The following is a 16,922-nucleotide window of genomic DNA, read 5'->3' on the forward strand; positions in this document are numbered from 1 at the left end:
TTTAAACCAGTGTGGGTAGAGAATCAGGCCAAACACAGTTAGCTAATGAGTAGCCTTTTTTTCATGAAAAGAAAAGCCCAAGTTAAAAGTGATTTAACAGACTGCTGATTGTGAAGCTTCTTGATCCCATCCTACTTCATGCTTTTGTCGGTTCAGGTTTCTTGGGTAACTCATCAACACAGTCGATTGACACCTGTACTCTTTGAAATGCACTCTGCTGGCCAGTTACATGTCTTAATTAGGCAGAATGTAGTGCAGATTCTATCCTTTGTAGTTGATTTTAACAGTCCCAGTGCATGCTAATCACATAGGGCCGATTCACAAGAATTATTGTCACAGTTACTCATTGAAGAAATTAGTGAATAATGAATACATCTAAGAACTTTGTTACTTTTTGGTGAACAAAGAAAAAGACCAAATTCACAGAATAAATGATGTGTTGCAGCAAATTACTCATCCTTAGGGAAAACTGTTATCCATTAATATTGCATGTGCAGCGCTGGAAGTGTAAAGCAGGCTTTAGAAGCACATGAAAAAGACAAGGGCCCTGTTTTAAGGAACTTGTGATCAAACTTGGGAGATTAAGAAGTCATCTTTAAAGTGGGCTGTGAAGAATGAAAGGAACAGGCTGTATGAGTGGTTTCCACAAGATGGAGTGACTAGGTGCAGGGGGGATAAGGCAGGGGCCTCTATAGAAGAGGGGTGCATTGAAGCAAATGAAAGCCGAGAAAGTGATTGGTGATGGTACTGGGCACAGGCTATAAGAGAGTGGCAGAGAATATTAACCTGATGTGAAGGAAGAGAGGAAGCCAACGTGGGGCATTTGAGGTGGTCAGGTTTAGCAGGAGGAAATAATGATATACAATGGAAGCAAAAAGAAAGAACGGGGAGAGATTTAACCAGGGACCAGAATGCAGGATACAAAATTGGCCAGAAAACCCACACCAGGAAACAGGCCACTTTTCATGGAAGTTGAAGATGGATGTGGTGCATGTCACACAAATTAGTTTCAGTCCAGTTAGAACAAACAGCAAGACCAGTAGCCTTGAGAGAGCTTTCTGTGCAGCTGTGTAGTTTGAGGCCTATTTCTGGGAACAGCAGTTTACTGTGAGTGTTTCTACTCACTTACCTATCATCCTAATCATGCATCCCACCATTATCTCCATAGTCTCTGTATCAACCTTCCAACCTACCCTTACGTCCTTTGCTCAGAGGATATTGGAGTTGATAGGTGTGAAAGGGAAACTGGGGCATGGAAAGCACTCAGAAATAATTAAAAAATGGGAACGAAGAGTGATCTGACGATATGTAATTAATCAGAGAAGTGGCCGTGTGAAATGGAGACTATGCGAGATTCTGATTTATCCTTATCAGATTGTTGCAGCTATATGTATAGGCCTTGCCAGAATGTAGAATCAAGCTGAGCTCTTTTTGCCTCTTCCTCTGTCAGCAATGATAGAGCTTTTGCAGTGTGTGTATAGACTCGTAGAATCAGCCGTAAGAGATGGAGAAGCGCTGTGAGTTCACCTAGTCACTCTCTGAAGGGCTGGTGCATGACTGGCCTCTTTGAGAAATTCTGGGCTGATGTGTGAGCCCACTGACGGAAAGCGTGAGGTGAACAGAATTGGCAGTTGTGCCATAGCCCAGCAATTCAAAAGGCACTCCAGGCCCTTTAAATCTCCATGTGGTGTGGTCCGGGCGGCTTTGATGGCTGGCTAGGGGTGGGACACAGTGTGGTCTGGGCAGCTCTGAGGGCTGGCTGCCCCCCAGTCCTGCCCCTTCTGCGATGGTGGGACAGGGCCCCTCCCCTCTTGTCCGGGGGCCTGGCAAGTCACTTGGCCCCACTGCCGCTGCACGAGGAACAATTGAATTCATCTGGAAAAGCTGTCTGGGTTGTGTAAGGTTAATAACAGTCAAATAGTGTGACAGACACAGGGGAATAGAAATGGGCCATAAAAAGGTGCCATGTCTAGACTTTTTTTTGACTGAATGCACTTTCAGCCATATTGCAAATGCTTCACTGGTGGTTAGATAAGATCCCAGGGCAAATCTGAGGTCCTATTTCTTTGCCTCAAGTGTCACAGAAGCAGAAGTCCTACAGGCAATTGTCACAGTGACCACACCTCCTACAGCTTTCCCAGCTGTAATGCTGGTACATCTCAGAACATATGTTCTGCGGCTTCCTCAGTTAGGTTCATGTTCCATTCAGAATGATAATGGGAAAAGGCAAAAATGGTTTCTACATATTAGTTGCTGGTAGATAAAGAGCATGATGGTGATGGCTAAAGAGCATGGTGATGGATAAAGGTGCCTGTCCACTATCATTTCTCTGTATCACTTATCACCATAGTAACTTAGCGATTGTGGGACCAGAATTCTGAGCTGTTAACATGATTATTACGACTAGTTCAGTACTGTATGTTAGCATCTGTCCTTGTAGGTGCAGCCTGGCCTTGGATGAGTGCTGTTGAGCCTGGTTATTTTCTTGTCAGTTATTATTCTGGTTCTTGCCTAGATTCCTGTTTTCTATTGGTTTATTAGCTTTGTTTTGTAAACTAAACTTTCTGTTATAAACAAAAGCAAAAAGAAAAGAGCATGGGTTTGTGGAAGACTATCTGCATACACCTTGTTAGCAAAGCTGACCACAGCCCAGCAGAGGCAGATAAACAGATTTAGTACACCCATGTCTGTCTGGAACAGCAAACAGCAGCTGTTTATCAGGCAGCATTCAGCTTTTGCTGGGAAGAGGTAAAGAGCCTTAATGAGATGAACCTCCCATGTGTCCTTCCAACAGAGTATCTTTGGTGGCAACTTCAGCTGCCTTATTAATTGCAAGTTATGGTGCAAACAGGGTAGTGAAAACCAGATTAAAGGCTAGCAGAAAGAAGCCCCAGTCATTCAACTCCAGGCTGCATTTCACTGCTTTATATTCTAAACTCATGTTGACACAGCAAAGTAGGACCGAACAGGGCCAGGAGCCCTTTTATCTCCAAGAACTTCAAACAAGCTGCACCAGTTCAGTCCCATGGCAGCTGAAAATGTTTTTTATTATTACTCCACCTGAGCCAAAACACTACTATGGATAAATCCCTCTGGCCATTCCAGGCTGGGGAGAAAACAGGATCAGGAAACATTTGCTACCTGATCCCCAGAAAAGGTGCCCCACTGTTGCCAAGCACAAAATCAATGCTCTGTTAGCTTATTAAATTTTATAGAACCATTCTTTTTTATTAATTCCATTCAAACTGTTTGTTATCACCATCTCAACAGGACATCTAATGCAGCTACTCATGGGCTACGTCTACACGTGCACCCAACTTCGAAATAGCTTATTTCGATGTTGCGACATCGAAATAGGCTATTTCGATGAATAACATCTACACGTCCTCCAGGGCTGGCAACGTCGATGTTCAACTTCGACGTTGCTCAGCCCAACATCGAAATAGGCACAGCGAGGGAACGTCTACACGCCAAAGTAGCACACATCGAAATAAGGGAGCCAGGCACAGCTGCAGACAGGGTCACGGGGCGGACTCAACAGCAAGTCGCTCCCTTAAAGGGCCCCTCCCAGACACACTTTCATTAAACAGTGCAAGATACACAGAGCCAACAACTAGTTGCAGACCCTGTATATGCAGCACGGACCCCCAGCTGCAGCAGCAGCAGCCAGAAGCCCTGGGCTAAGGGCTGCTGCCCACGGTGACCACAGAGCCCCGCAAGGGCTGGAGAGAGAGTATCTCTCAACCCCCCAGCTGATGGCCGCCATGGAGGACCCCGCTATTTCGATGTTGCGGGACGCGGATCGTCTACACGTCCCTACTTCGATGTTGAACGTCGAAGTAGGGCGCTATTCCCATCCCCTCATGGGGTTAGCGACTTCGACGTCTCGCCGCCTAACGTCGATTTCAACTTCGAAATAGCGCCCAACACGTGTAGACGTGACGGGCGCTATTTCGAAGTTACTGCCGCTACTTCGAAGTAGCGTGCACGTGTAGACGCAGCCATGGTAATGTAGTGCTGATAAAATAGATCTCACCGAAACTTGGTGGAATGAGGATAGGATCACACCAATAACAGAGGTACAAAATAAATAGGATTGATGGAGTAGGTCAGGCTGGTGAGGGAGTAACATTATATGTGAAATAAAGCATAGAGTCAAAAAATCTCAAATCTGTTGAGCTGTATCATAGAACTTCTAGGGATAGAAATCCCATGTGTGAACAATAAGAATATAGCAGTAGAAATACCAGTGACCAGGATAGTGACAGTGATTATGAAATGTCAAGGGAAATTAGAGAGGTTATAAAGGCAGGAAACAAAATAATAATGGAAGATTTCAACTCTTGTCATATTGACTGGGTACATGTCACCTCAGGACAAGATGCAGAGAGAAAATTTCTGGACACCACAAATGACTGCTTTGTTGAGCAGCTAGGTCTGTAAGTCAAAGAGGAGAGGCAGTTCTTAATTTAGTCCTAAATGGAATACGGGATCTAGTACGAGAGGTAAATATAACTAAACTGCTCAGAAATAGTGACCCTTATACAATTAAATTTAACATTTTTCTAGGGGGAAAATGTCAAATAAACGCACAATGGCAGTATTTAACTTCAAAAAGGGGAACCACAAAAAATGAGGAAAAATTGGTTAAACAGACATTAAAAGGAGCTGTCACAAAGGTGAAATGCCTGCAAACTAAATGGGTCTTGTTTGAAAACACCATAATAGAGACAGAAATGAAATGTATACCCCATGAAAAGAGGATAAAAATATGCCACAAAGGCTAAACAGCAGAGAAAACAGGTGAGTGGAGGCAAGAGGCATCCTTTAAATATTGGAAGTCAAAGCTTAATGAGAAAAATAGAAAGTACCATACAATCTGGCATGTCAGATGTTAAAGTATGATTAGGCATACTGAGAAAGAATATGAAGAACAACTAGCTGGACACACAAAAACTAACAACAGGTTTTGTAAAGTATATCAGAAGCTGGCAGCCCACCACCGGATGACTGAGTTTCTCAAGGAGCACTTAAGGAAGACAAGACCATAGTAGAGAAGATAAATGAATTCTTTGCATCAGTCCTCGCTGCATAAAATATTAGGTAGATCCCCATACCCAAACCTTTTTTTTTTTTATTAGAAATTTGAGGAACTGTCACAAATTGATATGTCAATAGAGGAGGTCTTTGAACAAAGTAATAAACTAAACAGGAATAAATCATCAGGACCAGATGGAATTCACCCAAGAATTTTGAAGGAACATCTATAAATTCCCTAACTATTAACTATGGTAAGTAATGTATCACTTAAATTAGCCTCTGTACTGAATGACTTGGGAGTAACTAATTACAGGTTGGTATGCCTCATTTCAGTAGCCAGCAACTTAGGTGGAACTCCTGTGAGGAACAACATCATGAACCAGATATGTTAACATGTGATATTACATACAAATAACCATACTTAGAGGCAACATGACTTTTGTAAATCATGCCTCATGGATTAGAATCCTTTGAGGAAGTCCACAACCATGTGGACAAGGGTGGTCCAGTCTGATACAGTGAACCTGGACTTCAGGAAAGCCTTTGACAGAGTCTCTGACTAAAGGCTCTTAAGCAAAGGAAGCAGCTGTAGCATAAGGGAGTCATCTCATTGATCCGTATCTGGTTAACAAAGCTAGGAAACAAAGGATAGCAAGGAGTGGTCAGTGCAAACTGGCCGTTTTCCCAGTGGAGAGAGCATAGTCCCCCCAGGTTCTGTACTGAAATGTGTGCTATTCAGTAGAATCATGAATGATATGGAAATGGAGATGAATAGTGAGAGTGCAAAATTTGAAAATTACACAAAATTACTCAAAATTGTTACGTTCAGAGCTGACTGCAAATAATGGCAATAGGATCTCACTGAACTGTGTGAGTGCGTGACAGAATTCAGTGGTAAGTGCAAAGCGATGCACATTGGAAAAAAATTAATCCTAGTTACACATGCACTATGGTGGGGTACAGTTTAGCTATTCCCACTCAGGAAGGAGATTTTGGGGTCATGGTTCTCTGAAAACATCCTCTCAGCATGCTTTGGCCCTTAAGAAAACCTAACGGAATGTTATGAACCATTAGAAAAGGGATAATAAAACTGAAAATATCATAATGCTACTAAATAAATCCATGGTGCAGTCTCATTTCAAATGCTTCATGCAATTCTTGTTGCCCCATCATGAGAAAGATAGATTAGAATTGGAAAAGGTACAGACAAGGGCAACAAAAATGATGATGAATATTGAAACAGCTTCCATACGAAGAGAGAGGGAAAAAAAAAACCCTGGAACTGTTCAGCTCAGAAAAGAGACAAAGAAGGGGGAGTATGATAGAATCACAGAATTGTAGGACAGGAAAGGACCTCGAGAGGTCATATAGTTCAGTCCTCTGCATAGAGAGTCTACAAGGGGTATACTGATTTCCTATAAAGGGTACATAGAGGCTACATCTGCTCTAGCCCCTTCTTTTCGAAAGGGGCATGATAATGAGTGAGGTTGGATGATAATAATGAGATGCTACCATGAATATGCAGCACCTCATTAGCATAATGGCAGCCATGGCAAAATGCCGCTTTCAAATCATGCACCGTCTGTGTAGATGGGGGCCTTTCGAAAGGACTCCCCAGTCTTCAAAATCCCCTTATTCCTATTTGGTTTTAGGAATAAGGGGCTTTCAAAGACTCGGGGGGGGGTTCTTTTGAAAAGCCCCTGTATACATGGGTGGTGCACAATTCAAAAGTGGCACTTTTGAATTGCTGTGGCCGCCATTATGCTAATGAGGTGCTGCATATTCGGGACAGCACCTCATTAGCATCTTCCGACCCTGCTCATTACCATGCCCCTTTCAAAAAGCAGGGTCTAGTGTAGATGTAGCCAGAGTCTATCTAGGCCGTGTCTACACTAGCCAAAAACTTTGAAATGGCCTTGCAAATGGTCATTTCGAAGTTTAATGAAGCGCTGACATACATATTCAGCGCCTCATTAGAACATGGGCGGCTGTGGCACTTTGAAATTGATGCAGCTTGCCGCTGCATGGCTCGTCCAGATGGGGCTCCTTTTCAAAAGGACCCCGGCTACTTCGAAATCCTCTTACTCCTATGAGCAGATTTGCATGACCATTTCAAAGTTTTTGGCTAGTGTAGACGTAGCCCTAGAGTTCTATAAAATCATGAATGGTGTGAAGAAAGTAAATAGGGAAATATTTACCCCTTCACATAACCTAAGAATTTGGCCTGGTCAACACTAGGCAGGTTAAGTTGATTGTAGATACACAATTCTGGCTATGGCAACTGCATAGCTAGAATCGACTTATCTGCAATTGGCTTACCTGGCCGTCTTCACAGAGGGATGTTGACAGGAGAAAATCTCCCGTCGACCTTCCTTACTCTTCGCAAGATTGAGGAGTAGAGGTGGTGACTGTTGACCTCTGATAGTTCAATTTGACACGTCCTTTACTAGGTGCACAAAATCAAACCCCCGCAAGATCAATCCTGAGCAGGTCCATCTTCTGGGTAATGTGTGTAAACACACACACATACATACACACACACACACAGGGTCACCCAAGGAAAGTAACAGGCAGCAGGCTGAAAAGAAACAACAAAGTCTTCTTCACACACTGCAGAGTCAGCCTGTGGAACGCATTGCCATGTGAAGTCCTAAAATATAACTCGACTTTTAAAAGTTCATGAAGGGTAGGTCCATCAACGTCTATTAGCAAAGATCACCAGTGACTCAAACCCACGCTGCTGGTGTCCCTAAGCCTCTACCTGCTGGAAGATGAAACTAAACTACGGGAGAAGCACTCACAATGGCATTGTTCTAGTCATCCTGAAGTAACTGACTGACCACTGTCAGACACAGTATATTTGTCGAGCTTAACCATTGGTTTGATCCAGTATGGCCATTCGTGTGTTCCTTGAATAGATTCCTTACCTGAAATTTCCAGTGTATCCTCCTACTTGTGGCCTGTTGAGGGATATCACATAGGTCATGATGTGAACAATGCACTGGCAGTTTAAATTACTCACACCAGAGCTCAGTTCCAAACTCTGGAATTTGATCCAAAATGTGTATTTAAGTCAAAACTGTCTGAACTCAAAGGTAACCCTAAACCTAAACTTTCCCACGTCTGGCAGGTCAGACTCATTTCGTTCTACAGAATTCCATAAGTAGGTTGGACATGTGAATTCTGAGCAAGACCTGGGGGATTCAGAAATGGATATCTGGTTCAGTCCCAGTCACGTCACCTCTTAATTGTTTTCCTTCTAATATAAATAACCTCACATACCATCAGACTCTGCTCCCCTGAGCTCTTGCACTGTGTTGCATTGGACTCTGTAACTCTATATCCGACGTGGACACTAGCCTCCAAATGAGTATTTCTTTATAAAGCACTACAGCGGTATCTTAGGACTGTGCTTCATATGAGACAGCCTCCTCTTAGCCTTCATTGTAGTGGCTGAACAGTGGACTGAGACTTGAAATACTAGATCTTTCATTACACCCAAATCCTGATAAGGCTACATTGATGGGCCCTGTGGAAAAGCTTGGTAGACAGAGACAGACTTTAATTCAGTGCCATTTCAAATATTTTTAGATTTAGGGGCTCTCCCTACCCAAATGCATCCCTTTACACTTAGATACCTGATAGTTTAGATTCTTTTAGGCACCTATAAAAACTCAAACTAAGCCAGACCAAAGAAAGACATAACCAAGCTGCTGTCTGTTTTGGATATTCCTACCATCTTATTCCTTAATGGTAGTAATAGTATTAATTTTGGTAACTAACAGCTTTCTAGTGAGGGCACAATTAATGAAAAGGCCAAGAAGAATTCTCTCTAGAAGCATTATTCATTATAGGGCCCACTGCTTGTTCAATCTGTCCATATCTCACTTCCCAAGCAGGCGAGAGGACTAGAGATGGCAGCCTAGATACCTGCCTGTGAGCATCTAAGGAGCAGGTTTAATGGTAGGAAAACTACCAGGATGTTCCTCTTCCAGTGTATTTTTTATAAGTTGACCACTGCCTGCATCATCAGAGGGCATGTCCTTCCCCCTGTGAAATGGATGTGTGTTGAAATCAGTCAGGGTTGATACAGCGGTTGGGATTGGCACTTGTTGTGGGTGTAACCTTTCCTTCTTCATGCCATTTTCCAGATGACTCGGCACAGCCACCAAAAATGCTGTCTCAGTGTTGCGATAGACCAGCCCAGCATGAGGTCTGGGCACCAGTAAATGCTCCCAACAGAACACAGACCCCTCTTGCCTTCTTTGCAAAGGCAGATAGAAGAAAGGATGCAAAACCAACTTGTTATGGAGGAAACTGGAAGCATGTAAACAGAGGGTAGGATTATGGCTGCCCTCCTGCGGGAGAGAGAAGGGAGCACTTTACTACAAGGGATGGCCATAATGGAGCTGCCTTTGGTCTGTGAGCATAAGGGAGGCCTCCTGCTCTCTGGTGTGTAGCTGGGGACAGATCATGGTGCACTGGTCCCTTAGGGAAGGGCCCCAGCCCCTCCTAGCCGTGCACTGCTCAGGCCCTTGGAGTCTTAAAGGAGCCCTTTTCAAGTGCTGGGACTCATACCTGATGTGATCCAGAGGCTGCAGGGGTCATCTTTTGTGTGAGGTGAAAACAGTGCTTGGCACACTGTGGGGTCATTAAGCATGCTTGGGCATTTGCCTCAAGAGAAGGCACTTGGGGCAGATTTTCAAAGGCATTTCTGAGTCTAATCATGTAGCTAGGTGCCTAACTCAATCTTTAGAAGTGCCTACAGAAGTTAGGCCCCTACATCCCATTAATTTCAGCCCAAGTTAGGTGCCCAAACTGCCTTACCTCTTTTGAAGAATTTACTAGTTGTCTGCACGTTTAGACACCTAAATACCTTTGAAAATCTGGCCTTGAGATACTGCACCAACGAGTGAGCTATAAAGACCAAAAGAGCAGTGCCCCAGCTAAATTCCTTGTGGTTTGTTTCCTGTATTTCAGTTGATATTTTCCTTTGCTTCCTTTCATAAATTAGGTTAGATTTGTCAGCCTTAAGTCAAGAGGCTCATGGAAATTAGTTGATCCCTGATGTCAATGAAGTCATACTGATGAGGATCCTGCAGATGTAGGGGCATTCATGAGTCTGACTGTTGCAGGACTGGGCTCTTGTGCAGCATTGCCAGGTGCTATTAAACATCTGTCACTTACTGCCTAGAAGGTCACCAAAAAGTCAGTGTTTTCTCTCCTCCCAGGTCGTTCTCATCTGGATCCACAACAGGCCAGACACCAAAATACCTCACTTGAATTTTGGGGTCTCAACCAAGCCAAAATCTCTATGCAAAGCTCACTTAAAGTACTCAGACGTCACCTGGTCAGGCATCAAAACCATGTGAAACTGCAACATGTCATGAGTGTGATGCCAGAACATATGTAATACGCAGCTTTGTTCCAAGCAGACCCAAAGCAGCATGAGAGATTCGGCCTAAAGTTTCCTGAATCTTAAGAAACCCCATGTTAAAACTGCTGTGAGTTTTAGCGAAACTTTGATGAGTGTCAAGTGCCTTCCTTGCAGATGTTTTGCATGGCTCCAGCTCCACCCCTGAGGGGTTGCAGCCCTGTAGGGGTGCATGTGAATAGGTAGCAAGCTTATAAAACACTGGCAACGTAATTAGTTGTCGTCCATTCCTTGCGTTAACCTAACTTCATTCTTCCCTCCCCCATCAACCCATTCGCTGCAGATGTTCAGCATATCAAGAGGAGAGACATCGTTCTGAAGAGGGAACTAGGAGAAGGTGCCTTTGGGAAGGTGTTCTTGGCCGAGTGCTACAACCTTAGCCCCACCAAGGACAAGATGCTGGTGGCAGTGAAGGTAAATCTCAAGGGAGCATGCAGCAGAATGTAGTGGAGACATAATAACAAGGGATAGCTGGTTAATCTTGTGTAAGAAGGAAGGAGAGCTGTGGGGAGGATTATCAGATGCTGTACTTGTGGTAAATCCACTTAGTCACATAAAGTTTCAGTGTTTTGCGTCAAGGTCCTTCCTTCTCACTAGTGCCAAAACCTCCTTTCCTTTCCTGTTGATCTGTCCAGGAGGCACAGAGGAAAAGCCTCACTGCACTGGTCTGGAAGCTAAAACTGACATGCAGCTGCAAAAAAAAATGTATGAAATTTACCTGCTTTCTCCAGGGGACTGTGGTCCCTTCCTCCCCTTGCCATCTTTTGCTCAGCCTTTTGTTTTACCTTTCGCTGCAACTCTACGCGAGAAACTGAGGCAAAAAGGCCTCAGAGAATCCAAAACACAAACACTCCTCTCCACACACACACACCCACACACATAATCCAAAACACAAACACACTTCGCACACACACACACACTCAAAGAGAGAGAGAAAAAAAGTTTTCTTAGATGATATACAAGATCCTCCAGGAACCACCTACAGATGAGAACTGCCCCAACCAGCTTCTCCAGACAACTCCAAGGTAGAGGGCTTCCAGCAGAGGCTCAGCTCACCAGGGCTTCTACTGTCTCAATCAGCTGCTCAGGTGGAGGAGTCTGCTTAGAGATATATGATGTTTCCTAACAAGTGGGTCTGACTGACAGATACATAATAGCAGCAGACTATAATATAAATCATGGTAAGTCATTTTGAATTTGAGCCTATACCAAACAAAGAAAATATATCACCTCTTCTGAAACCCAGCGACACCCTGATCCCAAAGAGACACTCTGTTTAATCATCTGTTCTCAATATTTTTAAGCCCACTTGTCCTAGTATACAAACAAACAAACAAACAAACAAAAAAGAAGCAGTGCTGTAGAACCTTCAAGACTAACAATTTTATTAATTAGTTAAGGTGCTACAGGACTGCTTGTTTTGTTTTTTTTTGGAGATTTTTTATTTTGTTTTAATGAAGTTACAGACTAACATGGCTACCCCTCTGAGACTCTTTTCTTGGTATGTTCTGATCCTGAACTGCAAGCTGCCACGCTTCCACCCTGTGCCACAGGATGTATAGAATAACTATCCACCTGATTAATTATCTCAGAGCCCAGTGTGGCTCTTGTGAACCTGGTTCCCCAATGCATGCCTACCTCTGAATAACATCCAACCGTTATGGCATATAAACTGTGACTCCGCAATCTCTTAGGGCTCCAGTGAGTTCCATTTGTTGGGGTTAGCAGTGGTATCTCAGCTATTTTCCACTAATTGTGGCTATGAGCTTACCTCCCCAGAAACCCTTTTGTCATGGTCACAAAGCATTTTTTCACAAGACTGACTTCACCACCTCCGAAGTGCAATACAAGAGCTGTTTGACATCTAACTTCAGAAGGATAGGAAAGAATAATATAGCCAGCTGAAGCCAGAAGGGGAATTTGGGGAGCAAGCTTAGGTAGTTATGCAAAATCTGAATGCGGGCCAGCAGAGCTTAAAATTGGTGCTCCTCTACAAAGTGCCAGAAGGTCTTCGTTACTGCAAGTGACCCAGGCTGCCTGTTTCGCATCAGAAAACCTACCCACAGCAGCATCATTGGTTCAGTGATGGATTAGATGGAAATGTGCCACCTGCTGGAGCATGAATACAACTTCTTGCAGTGCCCTGGGTTTTCCTTGGGACTCAGCCTCCTGAGACCTGACTGCCATGGCAAAGAGGTGATCTCCCCCAGTAATGAAATCCCATCCCACCCAACAAAAATGTCTATAGGCCTCAGTAGCACTGACAGCAGAGTTCTCTAGATGCATGTGGGATGACTTCCTTTCTCATCAGAACACTTTCTTCTCTCCTCTTCATTTACTAATGGTGGGACTGCTAGCACTGCCCATTACTAATGTTGCATCACCCTGCCCACTCTAAGACCCTGATTTCAGATGCTAATAATTTTGCCATATTTTAACAATTTAGAGTGGAGATTTCTATGTTGAGTATCTGCTTCAGGCTGATTTTCTTTTTTTTTTAATTCAACCAAAAGTATTCAGTAGCTCCAAGAATGAGGCTAGGAAAAATGCATTGCTTGGCCCAGGTTAAAGAATACTGATTGCTTTTTGTTTTCAAAGGTATAGAAACCCCATACCTGGGAGCCAAGAACCTGAAATTTGGCAAGGAAGTGTCCTCTGTGTGTCAATGACATGCCTTTCCCTGTGAAAATCCACCCAATTTGGCCAAATTATCAGCCTTTGAAAAATCATGGTTTGCATACGCTCAGTAGAAACTGCTTAGATTTTCACAGCTTAATTCATTGAAGATTTCATGCAGCCCTGGCACCAAAACAAGAGGAGGGGTATTCAGTGTTTTCTGTGTTCTCAGTGACATCCCCACACCATGGAGAAGGATGCTTCCTGATTCAAATGCAGAGGAGAAATGACTTTTGGGGAGAGAGACTAGACTGGGACAAGGAGCTAGGCCTGGAGACTGGACTGGTCACTGAAGAGAGAAATAAGGGCAGAGGCAGGTACCTGGGAACTTGTCAATGGAGGTGTGTCTGAGACTAGATGAAGATCGGGAGTGCGGAGTGGAAAAGGGGACTGCCTGGGCAAGGTGACTAGGTCTGAGAATCAGTGAGGTGGGCAGAAGAAGTAGAAGGGGAGATAGATCTGATGAGGAGCCAGGCTACAAGAGGAGAGTTGGGCCTTGGTGGCCAAGGAGATGGGGTAAGGAACTGGGGATTGTGGGAGGGATGAGGCTTTAAAAGTGGAGGAGCTCTGGAAGGCAGATTGGCACCGGGCCAATGGGGATAGGGAGCCCCAGAAGGGGCAAAAAGGACAATTGGATGCTATAGTGGGTGAGAGTGACCAAGCAGATAAGGAGATGTGGTGGGGTGGGGAATTGACACTGTTTGAGCTAGGAGACTAAGGCAGGGGTGAGTGGGGTCTGGCACTGGCTGAATGAGGAGTGTGGTACTGGGACACGGAACTGGGTATGGAGAAGAGATGTGAGTGGAACAAGGGCAGCGTGGAGGGGACAGAAGAGGAGGGATCACGCTTGGGGAGCCTGGAGTGATGCCTAAGATCCAAGCCTGACTGTTCGTCTGCTGTCTGCAAATATCTATGAACCCCACTGGCAGAATGATCTCCTTCAGTGCTGCTCCGCATAGAGGACAACAGCCTGCTATGGTTATCCATTAGCTTAGCTGGCAGAGGTCTGTGCACTGGCTGTAAAGATTCCAATCCTGCTGATCACCCATGTGGAGGTCACTATGGTGCCACTCCATAAAATTTTATTTTCTTAAATTTGCTTTTTTAAAGACCTAGGAAATAACCCAAAAACTATATTAAAAGACCATTAGTGAAGTTGTAAAAGCGTTCTGATAGGCGATAGCGTTAAGGTACTCTGCTCTAAAGACAGAATTGTTAGTAACTTCACAGGCTTTTCTGTGGTCCTCGTCAACGTATTATCTGAGTCATTCACGAACATTAATGAATTTATCTTCTCCTGTATTAACCCCTTTACAGATGGGAAACTGAGGCACAGAGAGGCTAAAGTGAAAAGTACCCACTTATGCCCCATTTGTGGGACTTCTATGCTGAAGTATTCCACGTAAAGCCCAACCCCCATTGGCTTCAGTTACAGCTGTAAGAGCACAGAGAGCTGCAAATCACACCCCAGAATCTCAGGTCAAGCGCAAGGAAAATGAGCAACGCCCAGCTAGTGACCACCTGTGTAAAGTTAGGTTCAGCTGTATTTACCCAGCATACAGAGGAACTCTGTGACAGAGGCAGAGAGAACAGGCAGTTCTCCCAGGCAGCCTGCAACAGCCCTAACCATGAGACCCTCCTTGTCCTTTCCTCTTCTGCTTCATTCACTACACACCTTCCAATGCCCATACTCCCTGACTTGTAAATGCTTGCCTTTACAAACTTAACAATGTTCCTTTAACATATAAATTCCCATTATCTTGTAAAATCAACAGTGTATTAAGGGAACTTAGAAGTCATTGTACCTCGAAATATCAGGGCCAAATATAAGTGGGGAAAAAAGGATGATTGAAGAGAGAAAGGAGCTATTCTCCTGGAAGGAGGTAGCAGCAATGCTATAAAGATATTAAATGACTAAAAATAAGCGGGAGGCTGAGATGAGGATGGATGTTTTGCCATCTGCACGGTGTGACTGTCATCCATCTAAATATCTCTAGGTGGCTCTCCCTGGAGGGCAAAGAATTAAAATGAAATTATGCCATGTGTTGAGTGGGTTTCGGGCACGAGAAGTGACCTCATGCTTGGATAATAACCTGCAGAGATTGGTTCAGAGGAAAAAGCGCATGGGAACAGAGCCTTGCCACTTTACCTAGCCTGACACAGCTGCAGGACTAGCTGGATTCATTTTCAGCATCTCGCTCGCTCAGCAGAGCCACTTTCTCAAGACAAAGCAAATGAGCAGGAGCTTCCTAAATGCTTAACATTCAGCCAGTCAGGTGCATCATTTACTGCCAGGTTCTGCCAACCTTCCTCTTTCTAGCTCCGCCTTTGAACTCCAGGCATGAGTCAGGTGAGCAGGATCCCATCCTGAGTCCCCAGTCAGGGGGTGACCCTATCAGTTTACACACTTACAGGAAAAGGACCGAGTTTGTGGTAACACCAGTGACATCATTGCAACAATAAGATATTGGTAAGCAGGCAATGTCCTGGAAGGGTGGGTGCCCAAAAGGAAATACTGTGAAGCAGAGCTGGTCCTAGGGGCAGCTGAGCTGGGCCATTGCTGGGGCCGCCAATTTCAAGGGGCCACTGAAACGGACTGATCCATGTGGGGCTGGAGCCAGTGGGCACTTGCCACTCGGGGATGGAGGAGGGGCTGGGCTGCAGCTGAGCAGCCTGGGGGCTGGGGTGCACTGTGGGTGGCTGGGGGTGCAGCAGGGCCCAGTGTGAGAGTGCAGCAGCCCTGGAGGGTGCAACCGCTGCCCTCCACCCATCTGGCGGCCCCCATTTGACCCTGCTATTAAGATCAAATGACCCTAAATCTGACCAGCCTTTTGCAATCCTTGGCATTTGTGATGATTCCCCCAAAACATCGGAGCTCTTCCCCCCCACCCCAAATTAATTCCTCTATGGGCACAAATTACCTTACAATAACAAAGGAGCGCCCAACCAGTCCTCCTAAGTGGCTGTACAGCGATAAACAATGTGCACAGGCTGACACTCGTGAGGAGACTTACTGTGTACTCAGGAAGCATGTGTAGTTAAGTCCTCCTCACACCCTTACCATAACATGTGCGTGCAGACTGCCCAATGCTTGCAAGCTACCTAGTAACAGCAAACAGGTGTGCTCAAATGTGCTAAAGGAGATGGTTTTGGTAAGGATACAGATTTCAGCATCAGTCTCTCAGGGAGCTGTTATAAACAGCAGGGAATAAAAACACAATTTTAAAAATTCTGAGGAAGATTTGACAGTGTCCTTCTTCAGAGGCATTTTTGAAAAATCCTCACAACAGCTGCATGGCCCAGCAAATCTGTCTTCAGAAGAAAGGCGGCATAGTCAGCTATTTCAAAATAAAAGAGAGCTAAAGGGGACTGGCTGGCTCAGGAACTGAGGCATAATGAGATACTGAGCCTTTCGCCCAAGGTCACCAGTTGAAATCCTTCCCAGGTTGGTAATAATAGGAAGCTATTACCCTCTGAGGACTGTTTGCAGCTCTCTGTGAAATGAGTCTGGAAATGAGTTCTACTGCCAAGTGGGCTCTTGTCCATGTGGGAAGAATCTCCCTCCTCATGGGCAGTGGCTGCCCCTTGCCATCAAACTCAGCGGTACTGACTGGTGCCATGGAGCCATACCAACTCAGCCAACACCTGCAGGCAATGCCTCCAGGGCAGGGCTGAGACATAGAACCAGGGAGTAAAGGCCTCTGTGACAGCACTGTGAGAAGACCAGGAGTTCAGTGATGGGGCCCACAGCAAAGCCCCAGATAATCATGTT

The 16,922-nt window shown here is 44.8% G+C and overlaps 1 protein-coding gene across 1 annotated transcript in view; it reads left to right on the forward strand.

The window, feature by feature from the left end:
* NTRK3 (neurotrophic receptor tyrosine kinase 3) overlaps positions 1-16,922 on the forward strand; it is a 346,470-nt gene that overhangs the window by 282,232 nt on the left and 47,316 nt on the right. Inside the window, exon 13 of the mRNA XM_075006317.1 lies at positions 10,758-10,888. Within this exon, the coding sequence (XP_074862418.1) occupies positions 10,758-10,888 (131 nt within the window). The remainder of the gene's footprint in view (positions 1-10,757; positions 10,889-16,922) is intronic.

Source organism: Carettochelys insculpta, chromosome 12 (genome assembly GCF_033958435.1).
Source record: "Carettochelys insculpta isolate YL-2023 chromosome 12, ASM3395843v1, whole genome shotgun sequence".
NCBI classification, from domain to species: Eukaryota; Metazoa; Chordata; order Testudines; family Carettochelyidae; genus Carettochelys; species Carettochelys insculpta.